Source organism: Pongo abelii, chromosome 6 (assembly GCF_028885655.2).
Source record: "Pongo abelii isolate AG06213 chromosome 6, NHGRI_mPonAbe1-v2.0_pri, whole genome shotgun sequence".
NCBI classification, from domain to species: domain Eukaryota; kingdom Metazoa; phylum Chordata; class Mammalia; order Primates; family Hominidae; genus Pongo; species Pongo abelii.
Window position 1 is genome coordinate 15,048,017 of NC_071991.2, and position 18,154 is coordinate 15,066,170.

Consider the following 18,154-nt stretch of genomic DNA (forward strand, 5'->3'; position numbering starts at 1 on the left):
GTGAAGAAAAGAATTTGAGAACACTACATTATGGGAGAGGTCCTAACCATTATTTAGGGCGGAATACTTGTCCCTAATTTTAGATTTGCCTCTCCCTGCCTTCTTTCCTTTTTTTTTCACAAAGATCTGGTAAAGCCCTGCTTGTGCCAGTCACTAGTAAGTTTGGAGGTTTTATAGAGATGAGTAAAAAAGCCTTAAGTTCAGGACCGGGTGCAGTGGCTCACACCTGTAATCCCAACACTTTGGGAGGCTGAGGCGAGCGGATCTTGAGGTCAGGAGTTCGAGACCAGCCTGGCTAACATGGTGAAAACTGGTCTCTTCTAAAAAAAAAAAAAGAAACTCACACACACGCACGCACGCGCACACACACGCACACTACCTGGGTGTGGTGGCGTGAGCCTGTAGTCCCAGCTACTCGGGAGGCTGAGGCATGAGAATCACTTGAGCCCGGGAGGTAGAGGTTGCAATGACCCGAGATCGCACCAGTGCACTCCAGCCTGGCAACAGAGCGAGACTCTGTCTCAAAAAAAAAGAAGCCTTAAGTTCTTGCCTTCAGGGAACTCAGTTTGAGTGTGAGAGACCGGCAGGGGACGCTTACTGTGGTGTGACCAGTAATGATGAGAAACAGCAGTACTCAGACTCACTGTGAGGGATACCCAGGGCACGCTACAGCAAACTTACCAGAGGGAAGAAGGATGGGTTTTGAAGAATGTGTAGGAATGGATCAGGTCATGGGAGGGGCAGCATAGGCCTTTTCAGATTGAACTGAAATTGGGCTCTTTGTCACTGACAGCTGGTTCTTGTTTGTCCTTCCCATTTACATAGAGTGAGTCTGCTGTCCTTTCCAAAGCTTATCAAATGTTTATACATAGTTGTCATGTTCCCCCTACATTTCTTCCTGAGGCCGAGGATGATATGTGATATGGGGGAGATAATTTTGGATAAGAGGTAAGCAGGGTGGAGAAAGTTCAGTTCAGATAAAGGTTTAATTCATGACTTAAGCTGAGACACTTACTATGTGGTGTGTCATTATCTTGCTGGAATTTAGTTTTCACCTTCCTGTGTTTCTTTTATTTTTAAAAATTTCTTTACTTTTTGGGATGGGGTCTTACTGTGTTGCCCAGGCTCTCTGCAGCCTCAAACTCCAAGCTTGTGATCTCCCACCCCAGCTTCCCGAGTAGCTGGAACTACAGGTGCCTGCCACCATTCCTGGCTAATTTTTCAATTTTTATTTATTTATTTATAGAGAAGGGGTTTCCCTACATTGCCCAGGCTGGTCTTGAACTCCTGGGCTCCAGTGCTCCTCCCATCTTGGCCTCCAAAAGTGCTGGGATTATAGGCATGAGCCACCATGCCCAGCCTATGCTTATTTTATTTGTGAATGAATGAATGAATAACAGGGTCTCACTCTGTCACTCAGGCTGGTGGGTGCAGTGGTGTGATCTTGGCTCACTACAGCCTCAAACTCTTGGGCTCAGGTGTCCTTCTACCTCAGCCTCCCAAGTAACTGGGACCACAGGCATGTGCCACCATACCCAGCTTTTTCTGTATTTTTTGTAAAGGCAAGGTTTCACCATGTTGCTGGTCTTGAACTCCTGGGCTCAAGTGATCCACCTGCCTTGGCCTCCCAGAGTGCTAGGATTACAGGCAGGATCCACTGCATCTGGCCCTGTGTTCCTTTTAAATGGCTGTATATAGCACCTAGGTAACCTTTTAGATGTCTAAGATATTAAACAGTTAACTAGTCTCCTTAGCTAAATCTCTTCTCATTAGGCTTAAGTTTTAGTCTTACTACTACATAGGTTTTGTTTTTAACTCAAGTTCAATACAGAAGAGTCTCTTTCTTGATGTGATCTGTCCAAGAGTCACGTCTGTCCTTTCCATTTCTTTTCCTGCAACAGTGCTTCCTTCTCATTGAGAACTCACCCGTCACTGTAGGGTTCTCATTAACTTCTTGAGTACTGTGTTCCACAGTGAAGTAAACTCATTTTAGTTTGTCAGATGAGACTTGTTCTTAGCTTAGTTGGGGAGGAAAATATGAGAACTTTGCAGGTCCAGACACAGTACATAAATGGAAAGCATGGAAGAGTTTCTTGGAAAATCAACTAGGTTGCCTACTAAGTAGTTTCAGCAATGTTCTGCATTAAAATGGCATTATGCCTTGTGGTTCCTCACCAGAGGTCAACTCAGCCACAGCTTTGAAATTTTCCACTGCTCTTTGCTTTGAAGGTTTCCCCTTAGCAAGAGCCAAAGTTTTTTCAACTGGCACTAGGCTGTTGTATGACCTTTTATCAGTCTCTAATCTGGGATTCAGCTTCCTTATTTATAAAAATGGATTATCTCTCAAATCTCTTTTTGTAATAGTGGTTGATTTCAGTTTTTAATGCTTATTTTGTTTTATTGAATTAAATAGAAAAGACTGATATATTATTTGGCAAAATCCTGGGTTTTGTTTGATTGTTTACTTTGGTGGCATTTGTCCTGACATCCTGATTACAGATGCTCGTGAATTTAGGATGGGGCTGTGTCCCAATAAACCCATTGTTTGATTTACGGTATTTATAATTTATGATGGTTTTATCTGGGTTTAACCTTATCATAAGTTGAGGAGCCTGCTGAATGTGTATCACTTTTTTTTTTTTTGAGATGAAGTCTCACTCTGTCACCCAGGCTGGAGTGCAGTGGTGCAATCTCGGCTCACTGCAACCTCTGCCTCCCGGGTTCAAGCAATTCTTCTGCCTCGGTCTCCCGAGGAGCTGGGACTACAGGCACACACCACCACACCCACCTAATTTTTGTATTTTTAGTAGAGACCAGGTTTCACCATATTGATCAGGCTGGTCTCGAACTCCTGACCTTGTGATCTGCCTGCCTCGGCCTCCCAAAGTGCTGGGATTACAGGCGTGAGCCACCACACCCGGCTGAACGTGTATCACTTTTGCACCATTGTGAAGTCATAGGTCTGACCCATCGTAAGATGGGGTGATTCTGAATAACCAAAATATGGAAGCACCCCAGGTATCTGTCAGCTGATGAATGGATAAACAGAATGTGCAATGTCTATTCAATGAGATATTGTTCAGCAGTAAAACTGATGGAAGTACTGTTACATGCTTTGCGAATGAACCTAGAAACATGCTCAGTGAAAGAAGCCAGTTACAAGGGCTACCTATTATTGTATGATACTATTTAAAATCTGTTTTTTAAAAAAAGAGGTTAAATAAGCCTATTCCCAAAACACCTTCAAATTTAAAAAAAGTTTTAATGAGGTCAGATGAGCTATTGGATACTCAGATTTTATAATTCATAGGAAATAGTAAAAAGCAGGACTGCCCATGACTGTTTTCTTCCATACTGTGTGCACTACATGTGAGTGTCCGCTAGAGGACAGCGAAGCCCATTTGTAGTCATTCCCTGCCAGTTCTCAAGCACTTTTAAAGAACCGAACCTAAAATTCTTACATTGATATTCCATTGAAAAGATTTGGGTTATCCTCTCAAGAAAAGAATCTGCAGTAGTGTCTGTCAGCTTTATTTTTATCAGGGGAGAAGACAGCAAGGCAGCTGTGATTGTGGACCTCAATTTACTGAGGAGCTCTGCAAAAGTAAGGAAGGAGATTGCTGTTTTTCAAAGCAGATGTTGAAATATCTACAACAGAGTCAGTTTCCAGTTAAACTTTAGCAGCTTCTTAAATGTAGATTTTTGTGTGTGTGTTTATATTACTTATCCTTGTTATTCATAAATTTATACAAACAAGGCTCCCTGTGATTCTCTATTTCTATAGGAAAGAGAAAAAGCAGCCCTGTTCCCCTCATCCCTCACCCCAGTCTGTGTAGTACCCCACTTCGGAACAGAATCAACTATCTTTGTTCCTTGGCACCTGTATTTTAAAGCCCATGGCCTTCCAGGATAACTGGCTATTTTCCTTTAGGAGATTCATTACTTCACAAGGACTTCTTTGCTTCGGGCAGGGCATTGAAATCCAGCTGTGGTATTGGATTGGTGGTGTTGTGGTAGGTTGTTGATTATCTTTTAAATCAGAGTTTTATTAGCTATCTAAAATTGTTGCATTATAGCATTTATAGCATACAGGTGATCCTATTTTTAAATTATACTGAGTTGTTAGGTGGATTTCCCTAGAAGATGCTTGTCCCCAGTCATCCACCCACTCCACTGCATCTCTGTATGACCTTTGGCAAGTTTTTCACCCTTTGGAGCCTTTTATAAGAATAAATGGTTTAGATTAGTGAAGTTCTAGGAGGCAAGTGTCCTCAGAATTCTCTCATACTGTCCCCTGTTCCTAGTTCTCTCTCAGTGTCTTTGGTCAGTGTAGTAATGCTGGCCTGGTTTGGTCTCTGTTTAGGTTGCATCTGCACTGGAGAAATGGAAGACAGCAATCCGGGAAGCTCAGACTTTCTCCAGGATGCACGTGCTGCTTGGGATGCTTGATGCCTGTATCAAGTGGGATATGTCCGCAGAAAATGCTAGGTGCAAAGTTTGTCGAAAGAAAGGTATATTTAAATCAAATTTGCTTATGTGGGTATATTAGGGAGTAGGATTTCTATTTCCAAGATCTTCATTTCTACCCAAAAGAATTTTGTGTACACAGAATATAAGTGTGGTGGTATAGATTTTACTCTCCTGGAGGTCTGTAACATGCCAGTCTTTGAAATGTCGTGCCAGGGAATGAGAGCAGGCCTTTTGTTCCTCAGTTTAGAGCATAACATAAAAGCAATTGATCTCTTCAATCTTCTGATTTTCTACAGAAAACAAAATTAGTTAATCCTTGTAACTATTTTAGTTAGTTTAGTTTTAAATCCTTTGATTGGCTCAGAACTTTAGTTATCTGTGAAGTAAGATACGTGCTTTCAGCAGGAGGCAGTCTGGGTACAGTGGGTGGCATGCAGTCTCATATGTGCAAAAGGAACTTCATGGTTAGAAGCCCCTTACTGATTGGCTTTTCAGTGGCTAGAGTTATTTTCTGAGTTAGGTTAGAGATGAAAAGATCTACGTAAAATCATTCAGTTGCTGTAAAGCGTTCAATTGCTCTAGAATGAAGGTTGGAAGGAGAGATGACCATATTAAGTTGACTCAGCACAACACTTTTTCAAATGTAAGAAACCACATGGTTTAAGGGAACCCATCAGGGGCCGGGCGCGGTGGCTCACGCCTGTAATCCCAGCACTTTGGGAGGCTGAAGCAGGAGAATCACTTGAACCCGGGAGGCGGAGGTTGCAGTGAGCCGAGATCGTGCCACTGCACTCCAGCCTGGGTGACAGAGCAAGACTTTGTCTCCAAAAAAAAAAAGAGAGAGAGAACACCCATCAGGCATAAGTTGAGAAACGTTTGGGGAGGTCAAAAAAGCAGCAAAATTTCCTGGTCTCACTTGGGTTTTTTGTGCCTCTTAGTAATTGTTAACTGTTCTGTCTTAGCCATGGGTAGGTTTTGGGATATAAATTAGGAGACCTGATTCCTAAATTATCTGTAGTCTAAGTTACGCTACATTTCTTTTTAGAAAATGCCTGCATTTACAAAGCAACAACTGTGTAGCATTCTATGGAACATGTCTCCTCGTGTGCCTTGAATTGTAGGGTGATTGCCTCTTCCTTACAGCTCATTGACTGCTGCTGTGCTCCCAACAATGCTATTCACGTTTATCTCTCTGCAGGTGAGGATGACAAATTGATCTTGTGTGATGAGTGTAATAAAGCCTTCCACCTGTTTTGTCTGAGGCCAGCCCTCTATGAAGTACCAGATGGTGAGTGGCAGTGCCCAGCTTGCCAGCCCGCTACTGCCAGGCGCAACTCCCGTGGCAGGTGAGAATCTTTTCTTTTAAAAATAATTGAATGAATAAATATGAATAGCTGTTATAATTAAGCTTGAGTTATTCAAACAGAATGAGTCTATGGAGCTTTAAGTTCATCTTTGGGGTACAGAGCCTGATCATTTACAGTACTTCATAGGAGCTCAAAGGACTCTGAGCTAATTTTAGCTGAATGTTGACATTTCTAGTTTTCACTGCCAGCCACATTCTCTGTCTTCTTGATCATACCTTCTTCTCAAGTAGTGAAATCTCTCTCTCTGCCTTTAGCCTCCTGTTGCCCGCTTCCTGTGTCTTCATGATTACTTCTGCTATCACCCACTGCTAAAAATCTCACACTCATTGCCTTCCTTACCCATACATAATGTTTTCTTCCCTATCATGAGTAGAACTTGGGTGTCAACTTGGAAATGAACATCTCTCCCTCATCCTACAAACCCATTAATTTGCCACGATATCAATCCAATGCCCAGATGTTTTATGATCCAGTTTCTTGCTCTCCATTCTCCATGGTCTCTGCTGTCATTTGTCCCTTCTGCATCTGTCACCTGGGCTCCTGTGGTGGCTTCTCAACTCCTCTTATATCACGTCTTCTCCCCTCTTATCCACCCAACTATTGCAATACCAGAATGCTGTGCACAAGGCAAAGATCTGCTCACATTCCTGATGACAAACTTCTAGTCTTCCCATTGCCTCTAGAATAAAGTCCCAATTCCTGGCCTCACTTCTGAGACTCTTACACAATACCAGCTTGGGTTTTTATTAGCTTTAGATCCCATATTTGTGTGCTTGTTACAGACCGTTTATTGTTCATCCTTGCCTCTTGTGCCTTTCTCCCAGCTGGGAACATTCTCTGCCCAGAATTCCCAGTGGGTAAATGGCCCATGGCTTCGCTAAAATTTCACTGCGCTTTTGAAAAGTGCTTGCATCCTTAGGCTTCATGGTTTCTCCTCTGTGTTCCAGCTGAACCTCCATTCTCTGAAGTAGTATTTTGGTGCATGGATCTTGTCTCTGGTTTTATACATGTCTGTCTCCCATGAGATTATGAATACGCTGAGAGTAGAGGTGGTGCTTTGTTTTTTACTTGAATTTCAATAAGGCCAAATACAGGGCCTTGTAAAGAGGAGACACCTTGTATTTGCCAAGATAATACTGTTGTTTTCCACATTGAAATTTGGGTTTGTAAAATGTGCAGCTTATAGGTACTCTGGCTTGGGCTTCTTTTTTGAGACGGAGTTTCGCTCTTGTTGCCCAGGCTGGAGTACGATGGCGCGATCTCGGCTCGCTGCAACTTCCGCCTCCCAGGTTCAGGCGATTCTGCTGTCTCAGCCTCCCCAGTAGCTAGGACTACAGGCATGCGCCACCACACCCAGCTCATTTTGTATTTTTAGTAGAGATAGGGTTTCTCCATGTTGGTCAGGCTAGTCTCGAACTCCCGACCTTAGGTGATCCACCTGCCTCAGCCTCCCAAAGTGTCGGGATTACAGGCGTGAGCCACGGTGCCCGGCCTGGGCTTCCTTCTAAGGGGTAGAGCAGTTTGATCCTGACCCCACCTTAACAGTATTAGCAGGTTCTTTTGCACTCCATCCCAGCTGCACTTAGAGATGAGACATGTTGCTCTGAAATGGTGGGGCTTTGGACCAGCTGTTCCGAGCTGGGATTACCACTGCTTTGATGTTATGGTCATCTGCAAGCTGTTTCAGCTCCTGGAAGGGGGCCATCAAGGTGAAGTCACACCTGTCTGGGCTCTGTTTATTCTTTCAGTCTACCTCAGAGGTGGGGACATCTTTTAGTACCTGATGTATTACATTATCTGGCTCTTTTTGTGAGACAAAAGAAACAGTGTTTTGTATTGCTTTGTGTGGGGAAGGGTAGGATTGCATTCTGGTCTTGATTTCTGTTGCCTTTGGTATCTTGTCCAAACTGTCTGTGGCCTGGCAGAAGGAGGCATGAGGCATGCTGTTGAAACTTGGTTTTTCATTTTTGTGAAAACCTCTCCTGGCTTACGTTCCGGTTCCCTCCCTGTATTATCATACGTTATACATATGTAGTCTGTGAAGAGAAGTTTCCTGATCCCTGTGGGATTTGAGCCCTCTTAGGACCACTTTGGGCTACAACTGTGTTCCCTACATTCTTTTTTCTACCCACAGGAACTATACTGAAGAGTCTGCTTCTGAGGACAGTGAAGATGATGAGAGTGATGAAGAGGAAGAGGAGGAAGAAGAGGAGGAGGAGGAAGAAGATTATGAGGTGGCTGGTTTGCGATGTAAGTATTTTGTCTGCCTTTGTAGTTGATTTCACAGTCTTCTAAGCTTGGAACGCTTGGAAAGGCTGGCTTGGCAGTAGGTAGTGTGGCCGGCTTGCTCTCTTCCTTTTCTCTCGTGTTGTGACTGTGGCGTAACTTAGCCGCCATGGGTTTAAATGGGTTTCCAAGATGGCGTTTAACGTCCTGCCTGGTGGGAGGGAAGGTGGCTTGATCTCAGTAACATCAACCCACTTGCTCTAAGATTTAGTAGAATTCATGGTCCCAAGTATATTTATGCCAAGGCTGCTGATTCTCAGCTCCTCGGCATATGGGGACAATGGGGAAGGAAGATCTTGGCCCATTGCCATCTCCTGACAGTTCTTTTGGCTGTTGTTTTATCGCTGCTTTCAGAGAGTGACTTTTTCTGTATGGTTACAGTGATTTTCTCCTCCCTGCAGCGTGCAGGGTTATAGCTTTGCTGATTTGAAAAGAGACGACTGATTATTTGAAGGCTTAGGTAGAAGGATGTTAGGAAGGTTCAGATCTGTTTTCACTAGATGCCAGTAGGAAAAAAGGCATCATCTTTTGTGTTCACCGCATTGACTCTCATTCTCTCATGTTCATTTTTCATGACTGTTGGAGAGTTTGGTGTTTGTGGCTAATGTCCTCCAGTCTAGCCTTTCTTTTAGCAGCCTCCCTCTTTCCAAAATACACTTTTTTTTTTTTTTTTTTTTTTTTTGAGATGGTCTCACTGTCGCCTGGGCCGGAGTGCAGTGGTATGACCTCAGATTACCTCAGTCTCTGCCTGAGATGGTCTCACTGTCGCCTGGGCTGGAGTGCAGTGGTATGACCTCAGATTACCTCAGTCTCTGCCTTAGCCTCCCGAGTATACAGACACCCGCCACCACACCTGGCTGATTTTTGTATTTTTAGTAGACATGGAGTTTCACCATGTTGGCCAGGCTGGTCTCGAACTCCTGAGCTCAAGTGATCTGCCTGCCTTGGCCTCCCAAAGTGCTGGAATTACAGGCATGAACCACTATGCCCGGCCAATACACTTTTCTTTACAGGTTTGTAGAAAACAGACCACAGATCAAAATTCTAATGAGCTTTTGAAGCAGTGGTACAGTTCCCAAGATCATAGCAGCTCTGAATGGTCATACTTGGTATAAGGAGTGAGAGAGAGGATGCCTGGCATGACCAGTCTCTTACTGTAGTGAGACTGCCAAAACCTAATGACTTTGGGCTTGCCCGTCTTCTATCCTCCCACTTTCCCCCCCATACTCCAGAGGTGTGATATGGGACACCTTAAGCTCTCACATTCGTATGGGCTCTTTTTGTTCACTACGCCTGATTTTTCAGGTATCCTAGGGTAAGTGAACAAATGGCCCAGCAGTCCTGCATTCAGGGATATCCTCTTCTGTTGGTCAGAGGCAGTGACTTGGGCACACCTTTGTTTGGGAACAGATTTTTTTTGGGGGGGGGGTGGGGATCTTTCTCTGTCACCCAGGCTAGGGTACACTGGTATGATCACTGCTCACCGTATCCTCGATCTCTCAGGCTCAAGCAATCCTCCTTACCTCAGCCTCCTGAGTAGCTGGGACTACAGGCACGTGCCACCATGCCCGGCTTTTTTGTAGAGACAGGGTCTTGCCATGTTTCCCAGGCTGGTCTTGAACTCTTGGGTTCAAGTGATCCTCCTGCCTTGGCCTCCCAAAGTGCTGGGATTACAAGTGTGAGCCACTGTGCCTGATCTCTCTGAGGGCAGATCCTGAATATGGTAGTATACTGATTAAGCTAGTGATTGCTTTCCACTTCTACGTTGTAGCTCTCTTTCCAAGGAATTGTTTTTATAAGTTTCTACGACCTCGACTTGCCAAAAGGATCTGGGAAATATTTGGTACTTCAGAGCTTTTTGTCAGCTCTATCTTTCAGACCACCAAAGATGTGGTTCCCCAGTGCAGCTCAAGGTTCTAGCACCTAAGCTTCAGCTTCTTACCCTTTCTTACTAGCCTGGGCTTGAGCTAGAGACCCTAAAGTAGCCAAGAAAGGGTTATCGTGATCCAGAAATAGAATGGAAAGTAGTGTTTCTCGATTCTTCGTGTCACTGCCTGCCTCTATTTGTGTCCAATGTCATCTCCCCACTCCCCAAGGGAAGGTGGTGGAGAGCCTGGAGCTAATCCTCATGGCGTTGTTTCCCAGGGCTCACTGAGGAATGCCGGTTGGCTTGATGCTGAGCACCTGTTGTAAACCTGAGACACAAGTAGTCTCAGTGCCTTTGTGTGTGTGTGTGTGTGCGCGTGTGCGTGCGTGTTTTTGTCTTTGGTTTTTTTTTGTTTTGTTTTGTTTTGTTTTTTTTGGTGAGATGGAGTTACACCCTTGTTGCGCAGGCTGGAGTGCAGTGGCGTGATCTCGGCTCACTGCAACCTCCGCCTCCTGGGTTCAAGCGATTTTCCTGCCTCAGCCTCCTGAGTAGCTGGGATTACCAGCATGTGCCACCACGCCCGGCTAATTTTGTATTTTTAGTAGAGACAGGGGTTCACCATGTTGGTCAGGCTGGTCTTGAACTCCCGACCTCAGGTGATCCACCCGCCTCAGCCTCCTAAAGTGGTGGGATTACAGGTGTGAGCCACCACGCTTGGCCTATATTCTTTATTCTCTCATTGGGGATCCTGGGCAGGGCTCTTATGGAGGGGACTAGCCCTAAATTGTATTTAATGAGAAGCCTTGTGGCCCTTCATGGAAGTACCAGCTTTTCTCCGAAAAGATTCTGATGGTAAATGTAGAATAACTCTGGGAATTACAACACAGGGTTTGTTTTACAATCAATCCAGTTCCATCTTATGTGTAAATACATCCACTCGCTCAGGCTGAGCTTGGGCTGTGGGAAATCCAGGCTGACCTATTAGCAAATGGCTTCTCCTGAGTGAGAGTTTACAGTTGATTCCTGCAGGGGCCTCATGGCTGGGAGTAACTGCAGGATGGGGCAGGACAGAAGTACTGAAGGACCTGGCCCTCTGAAGGGCTTTGGCAGTGGATGAAAGGCACCCGTTCTTCATCTGCTGCCATTGCCTTTTAGTGTCCTGTTAGGTAAGGCAAGATAAAATAGCAAGAGCACCTTAAAACCAAAGGAGGCCACTGCTTTCCTTGTCCAGGAAAAGGATTCTCCCTGCATCCCTTTCCCCCATTTCGAAGATGCTCCTCCCTTCACTTCCGTTGTTCTGTGCTGAATCCATAGTTTTTCTTTCAGTGAGACCTCGAAAGACCATCCGGGGCAAGCACAGCGTCATCCCCCCTGCAGCAAGGTCAGGCCGGCGCCCGGGTAAGAAGCCACACTCTACCAGGAGGTCTCAGCCCAAGGCACCACCTGTGGATGATGCTGAGGTGGATGAGCTGGTGAGAATTATTTATCATCCCTTCTCTAACCTTTCTGTTTCTTATTCCCAACCCCAGCAATTAGGAATTCATCAGGCAACAGGTGGGAGGGGAGCCTCCCCTCTCCTCCTTCTTCCCAAACTTGGGAGGCTGGAGAGGCAGATGGGTGAGCCTGTAGGCAGACAGAAGCAGCAGGGCCTCCAGGAACAGCTATGTCCGGCATTCCCCTGCTGTAGCCTGCAAACTAGTTAGCGGGCAGCCTGCAAGTTATTAAGGATTTAAAAATAGTATCCATGTGTCTCCAGTGGGCTCAGAGGGGCTGGGTCTTCATTGTGGGAATGTCAGCAATGTTGGAGCCTCACTTACTGTTGAGTCGACAGTTGTTATGGGAGGGACATTACCCTCCCCTCTGCTCCTTAACCAATGTAATTTTAGTACTTTTTAGATCTCACCTGAGGTTTAAAGAATAAAAAAGAAACTCTTGAAAAGGTGCTTGTTTTGACAGATCAAATTAGAGTTAGGGGCTTAAGGCAGGCCATTCGGGAGATCATAGGGCATTAGAAGATGCTCGGTTTGCCACAGCCTTGGGCTCTGTGGCCTCTGCTGTGAGTCACAGCTTTGTTATGACTACCTGGAATGGAGGCCCTGCCCCTTTTCTCTTTAGCCACTTAGCCCTCACATGTCTACGGTGGAAGAGCCCAGGAAGGGAATTGGACCTTTTGCTTTTCTTCCCAGAGGCACCCCACGCCCACGGAATTGGCTGCTGGTGGCCCAGATAGCCTGTTTGGCTTTCTGTAGTGGCTTGTTGATGCCCTTCCATGGTGTCACTGTAACCCCAGGTCCACCTGTTCTCTGAGAGCTAGTGTCCTGTTGACAGTAGCCACCTACAGCCGACCTCCAGCAGGACTGCTGGTAAAGGCGGCCCCCACTGCCTGCTCTTTGCTACTTTGATTGCCATGGCCCCGGGGGAGGCGAGTGGACTACTGGGAAGATGCCTGCCACCTGGGCCAAGGGTGCTTCCTGACTTGAATGTCAGAAGGTTTCAGCCCCTCTGCGCCAAGGAAATAGTTGAACTCTCTTCCTTTTTTGAGCAGATACACTTATTTTCTGCCCTGTCCACTCTTCCTCCTGTCTTGAATCTATAATAACATTGTTCTTTCTTTCCTGCCAGGTGCTTCAGACCAAGCGGAGCTCCCGGAGGCAAAGCCTGGAGCTGCAGAAGTGTGAAGAGATCCTCCACAAGATCGTGAAGTACCGCTTCAGCTGGCCCTTCAGGTGAGCGTTGTGTTCTTAGGTGCAGGGAAGAGGAGTGGCCTGGCTGGTTTTAAAAGCTTCCAGAGCCCCTGAGGGGCTCTCAGCCAAGCCCTTGCTTTTCAGGACGTGTCTCAGTAGCAGGGGCACTGCCGTCAAGGCTGTGCAGATTCTCCATTTGGTTCTTCTCCACAGGGAGCCTGTGACCAGAGATGAGGCCGAGGACTACTATGATGTGATCACGCACCCCATGGACTTTCAGACAGTGCAGAACAAATGTTCCTGTGGGAGCTACCGCTCTGTGCAGGAGTTTCTTACTGACATGAAGCAAGTGTTTACCAATGCTGAGGTTTACAACTGCCGTGGCAGCCATGTGCTAAGCTGCATGGTGAAGACAGAACAGTGTCTAGTGGCTCTGTTGCATAAACACCTTCCTGGCCACCCATATGTCCGCAGGAAGCGCAAGAAGTTTCCTGATAGGCTTGCTGAAGATGAAGGGGACAGTGAGCCAGAGGCCGTTGGACAGTCCAGGGGACGAAGACAGAAGAAGTAGAGAGGCAGGGCTGTGGTAAGGGAGCTGAGGTGGGGGGGACAGCTAGGGAGGGTGGGAGGGAGGCGAGCGAGGAAGACCGAGAACCCGGAAGAGATCGCAGGGAGTCCAGAAATGCCTGTCATCCCAAGCTTATGCTGTTTTTCTAAAAGCTCTTTATGGGGCTTGATATTGGGTTGGTGGTCTTTGTCCAGAAATATTAAGGGACAAAAAGGGCCATAACCCTCCCTTCTGAGAGTTTCCAGGAGGAGTCTGAGGGTCTAGCTTTTCTGGTGAACGCAGTTCCTGTTCCTGCCTTCTTTCCTAAGGGCCTGCTCGCTCTGGTTTCCACCACAGTGCGAAGCCCCTCTGGTCTCCAGGGGAGGGATTGCTGTGTTACATAGCAGGATCAGGGGTAATCAGGCCAATAGGGGAGATGGTGGCGATTTTTCTTCTTTAATCTGTATTTATATACAGTCTTGTTTCTTTAAGCCCGTACTCTGTCTCTTCCCCCGTCTTCCTCTCAGGTGACAGTATCAGTGAGTGCCATACAGAATTCTGTATTCACCAGCATCATGAAACAGTTGTGGTCTTTTGAGTTGGTCTTGGCAGAGTAAAGGGACGTGTCCTGGAGCCATTCCTGAATCTCTCTCACCTTCTTTGTGACAGCTTCCCCACCCAAAAAAAAAAAAAAAAAAAAAAAAAAACCACAAAAAACAAAGAAACAAAACTAAGGCACTTCACTTAGAGACTGGAGTCCTGCTTATAATCATGCATATAACCTTTACTTTGATGGATCTGGCCAGAGGGGTGTTGGAGCCCAGCCCACCCACATACCAGTCAAGCTCTTAGGGGAGCAGAAGAAAAGCAGGAAGAATTTAAATGTTTAATTTTTTTTAAAATTGACTTTTCTAGTTATTAAAAGTTGCTTGTTTCAGCAGTGATATTGTATAAAGAACATCTTGTAAGATACTCCTGACATCTCGCTTTGGCACATGTACAGTACAGTTTCTATGATAATGTGTTTGCTCTAACTTCCCTGGCTTCTCCCTCAGCCCATCCACTCTCCTGCAGAGCAGTTGGGTTGGAGGCTCATTGAGGCAAGCAGCAACATTGGAGGGGGGGTGGGGCGGTGCTGTGTCCGCTGCCTCCCATGCCCGTTCTGACCTCAGACTTGGAACTCCTCAAGAACCTGAAGATTCCAGTGGTCAGTGTCGGTGGGGGGTGGGAGGAGAGAGCGGCAGAGCAGCTCTGAGAGCCCCTTCCCACAGCAAATCTAGCTCTAGTTGTTATATTTAGGCAAAACTTTGTAGTCTTCTTTCCCTTTTATGATGGATTTTGATAAAAGTAAAAAACAGGGTTTTTCTTTTTTATCACCTTTGAATTTGGAAATTTTGAGCACCCAAGCTCTTCTGCACCTGTTTAAATTAAAGTCCACCAAGGGGACTGCAGCTCCTAGAACATGAGAATCAAGCCTCTCAATATTAAACTGCGGAGTGTGGCCCCTGCTTCCCCCATCCCCCCGCCCAAGGACGACGAGGATTGCTCCAGGGCTGCTGGGTAGTTTACCGTCCCTTCTATAGGCATGGAGTTGGCACTGACATTACAGCTTCATAACCCCACCACCGCCAGCTTCCCCTGCCTCCTACATCCAGTCTGTTCTTGTTCATAGTGAGAATCCTGTGTTCCCACTTCAGTGACACCCGAATTGTTTGTTGTTGTTTTTTTTTATTGTCTTCAAGGAGGAAGGGCCCCATTAAAGGGTGAACTTGTAATAAATTGGAATTTCAAATAAACCTCATGTACTTGTGTTTATAAAGAAGAAACCACTCTGGTGGCTGTTTCTTTGTGCTCTTTCTTGGTGGGTGGGGGTGGGTAGTGCTGTCCCGAGTGCTGCTTTCCAAACAGTGACCCTTGGAGCCAGGTAATCTGAAGGCTTGGCCTCCAGAGTCAGAGGGCCTCTCAGTGTTCTTAACCACAGAAAGAAGTACTCCCTCCAAGCCTCTCCTGGCCCTGTCTCCGTCTAAAACCCCGAAAAACTTCATTTGAAAGTAGGAATTACGGTGAAAATAGGTTTTTAAGCCTTCACTACGGGGAAACTTCTGCCATTTTTTTTTTTTTTAAATATACTTTAAGTACTTCTGCCATTTTAAAACCTTCGTCAGGGAAAAAAAATTTTGTGGGGGGCTCACTCCGTCACCCAGGCTGGAATGCAGTGGCATGGTCTCAGCTCGCTGCAACCTCCATCTCCTGGGTTCAAGCAATTCTCCTGCCTCAGCCTCCCAAGTAATTGGGGTTATAGCGACACGCCACCACGCCTGGCTAAGTTTTTGTATTTGTAGTAGAGCCAGGTTTTCACTGTGTTGTCCGGGCTGGTCTTGAACTCCTGACCTCAGATGATCCACCCGCCTTGGCCTCCCAAAGTGCTGGGATTACAGATGTGAGCCGCCACGCCCAGTCTCAAGGAAAATTTCAAACACAAAGTATAATGAATTCCCATGCACTCGGCTTTGACGGTTCTACCACATGTCTAATCTTTATTTATGCCTTCATTTATCTTTTAAAGTCCGACTGGCTGATGTGCGTAGGGTGCTGCTAGGCAGCCACCCACCAATGGAATACAGAGATTTTGCTGAGCCACTGCTGTGGGCCCAATTACTTAGAAATTAAACTGCCAATTCCTGACCAGCTGAACAAGCTGAAGCTGGTAATGGGAAGAGCCTTTGAGGCCTGAACCTTGGGCGCAGGTTCTGCTGCTGAGCAGCTTTGTGGCCTTGATAAGCACGGGTGAGCCATGGCCTACACAGAGCACTTAGGGAATTTTCATCCCGCCTGGAGGAAGCGGGCTTGCCCCAACAGCAAGTTGACTTTTCCTGCTCATCTGCTCCAGCCTCCAGCTCTGGAGAAGAGAACCGTGTTCCCTCTGGACATTTTCTGCATGGCGACAGTGACACTCAAGGCTCCCAGCCTTCCTCTGTGAAGTCCTGCTCCTCCAGTAATTTTCCCAGGCACACACTAGGATACTGCCTTGGGGTGGTCACTTCTGGTCATGTCCTGGTCTCAGCACACTCTTAGCCACTGCCTCACTTACCAGGCTGTGACCCTGTGGGGCAGCCACTTCACTTTGATGACTGCAAATGGGGGCATGGGAACTCCACCTCTGAGGACAGGGGCCTGAGTCATGACCTGGGAGTCAGCTGAGTCCTGTCCTTGTCCTGCACGCTCTTCTCAAATTTTCTCTGGGGAGGGGACGTGGTCAGTAGACTTGGTTGACAAGGTGGCATCTGGATTTCAACAGTCACTCAGAGGGGGCATCTCTTCCTGCTGGCCAGGGGCCAGGGCGTCTCTAGAGGACACTGAGGAACTCACCTCCGTTAACCGCGCTCTCCTAACCCCAGCCCTGGGCCTCCTGGCTTTTCAACACCTGGGACTGCTGTGTTGACGAGCTGCTTCCTTGAGCAGGTGACTTCCTGGGAGCAGGAGGATCTCGGGCTCACCACACACAAAAGCAGACCCACAGGAACAGGCTCAGTCTCCCAAGAGGCTTGCGGGCGTGTGATGCTACACTCTGAAGACCCAAATGCCGGGCACCAGGACCACTAAGGGGAAGGCCCGGGCCTGGGCACGCGATGCACATGCCAGCATGTGTGGGTTTCCAAGGTATTTTTAGCCCCGGAGGGTTCTTTAATGGGCGTGGGGAGAGGTCTGGCAGTGGTAGGGGTGTTGGTCTCCTCCCCACCCGCTTTGCCCAGCTTCTGGGGACATAACCTTGCCAAGGCATACACCCTGCCTTTCCCCACCAGGACCTAATCGGATCCCTGGTGTGGAACGCACAAAAGCTCTGGAGGCAGACTTGGGTTCAATTCCCAGCTTGGCCTCAAACTGCGTGGCTATGTGCTGCAGCGGCCAACCCATCTAAACACTTCCCGTCCGAAACGTGGGGCGAGCAGATCACATGAGAGGGCTGTGTTTCCTTTTTCCCTTTCCTCTAGGGCCTAGGACTTATTTCCATAGCATCTTCCAGGTCTGAGAAAGCTGGCAGGGCCCTGCCCTCCCTCCCAGGTCCTGGCCTCAAAGCACAGCCCCCTGGGGCCTGTCCTGATCCTACACTGCCCGTCTCTGCGCTCCCATCCCGGCTGCCCTGAAAACCAGCACCAGGCTGGTGTCTGCTGAGCAGGACATGGTCACTGACAGCAAGGAAGAAGGGGCAGGTGGGTGCCCTTGGATGCTCATCCTCCCCCTGCCTTTCCCACACCCCTCCTGCCTTGCTCTTCCCAAGTCTCTGGAATCCTCTCCATTCGCTCCAGCTGCCCCCGCCCTGGTATAGGCCCTTCCCATCTTCCCTTCCACTGCCTGTGAGCCCAACTCCCTGAAGCCTCTGCCCCTCCCACGCCCAGTGTGGGCACTTAACTGCCTCTAAGGAGCTCATTCTGTTTCCCACTCAAAGACCCTCGCATGGCCAGGTGCAGTGGCTCACGCCTATAATCCCAGCACTTTGGGAAGCCAAGGTGGGTGGATCACTTGAGGCCAGGAGTTCGAGACCAGCCTGGGTAACATGGTGAAACACCGTCTCTACAAAAAAATGCAAAAATGAGCCAGGCATGGTGGCAGATGCCACCTGGGCAGCTGAGGCAGGAGAATTGCTTGAACCCGGGAGGCAGAGATTGCAGTGAGCTGAGATCGTGCCACTGCACTCCAGTCTGGGCAACAGAGCAAGACTCTGCCTCAAAACAAAAACAAAAAACAAAAAACAAACAAAAAAAAACCCTCATGTGCAGCATTACAAGGAGGTAGGGTCACTTGGCTTTGTTGGTCAGAGGCACATGGGGACTTACTTAATGTGTGCTCTGCGCAAAGGGAAGGATTTAGATGGAGAGGGCGTTCCCCGTGCAATAAACGGCCTAAGAACAGGTGCGAGGGCTATAAGCTTCCC

At 47.3% G+C, this 18,154-nt stretch overlaps 1 protein-coding gene across 2 annotated transcripts in view; it reads left to right on the forward strand.

Annotated features, from left to right (window-relative positions):
• BAZ1B (bromodomain adjacent to zinc finger domain 1B) overlaps positions 1 to 15,047 on the forward strand; it is an 82,318-nt gene extending 67,271 nt beyond the window's left edge. For both annotated transcript variants that reach the window (XM_054560416.2, XM_009242720.4), the window contains 7 exons: positions 4,364 to 4,511; positions 5,669 to 5,816; positions 7,972 to 8,087; positions 11,317 to 11,462; positions 12,613 to 12,716; positions 12,888 to 13,260; positions 13,749 to 15,047. In XM_054560416.2, coding sequence (XP_054416391.1) covers positions 4,364 to 4,511; positions 5,669 to 5,816; positions 7,972 to 8,087; positions 11,317 to 11,462; positions 12,613 to 12,716; positions 12,888 to 13,245 — 1,020 coding nt within the window. In that variant the 3' untranslated portion in view covers positions 13,246 to 13,260; positions 13,749 to 15,047. The remainder of the gene's footprint in view (positions 1 to 4,363; positions 4,512 to 5,668; positions 5,817 to 7,971; positions 8,088 to 11,316; positions 11,463 to 12,612; positions 12,717 to 12,887; positions 13,261 to 13,748) is intronic.
• The last annotated feature ends 3,107 nt before the right edge of the window (positions 15,048 to 18,154 follow it).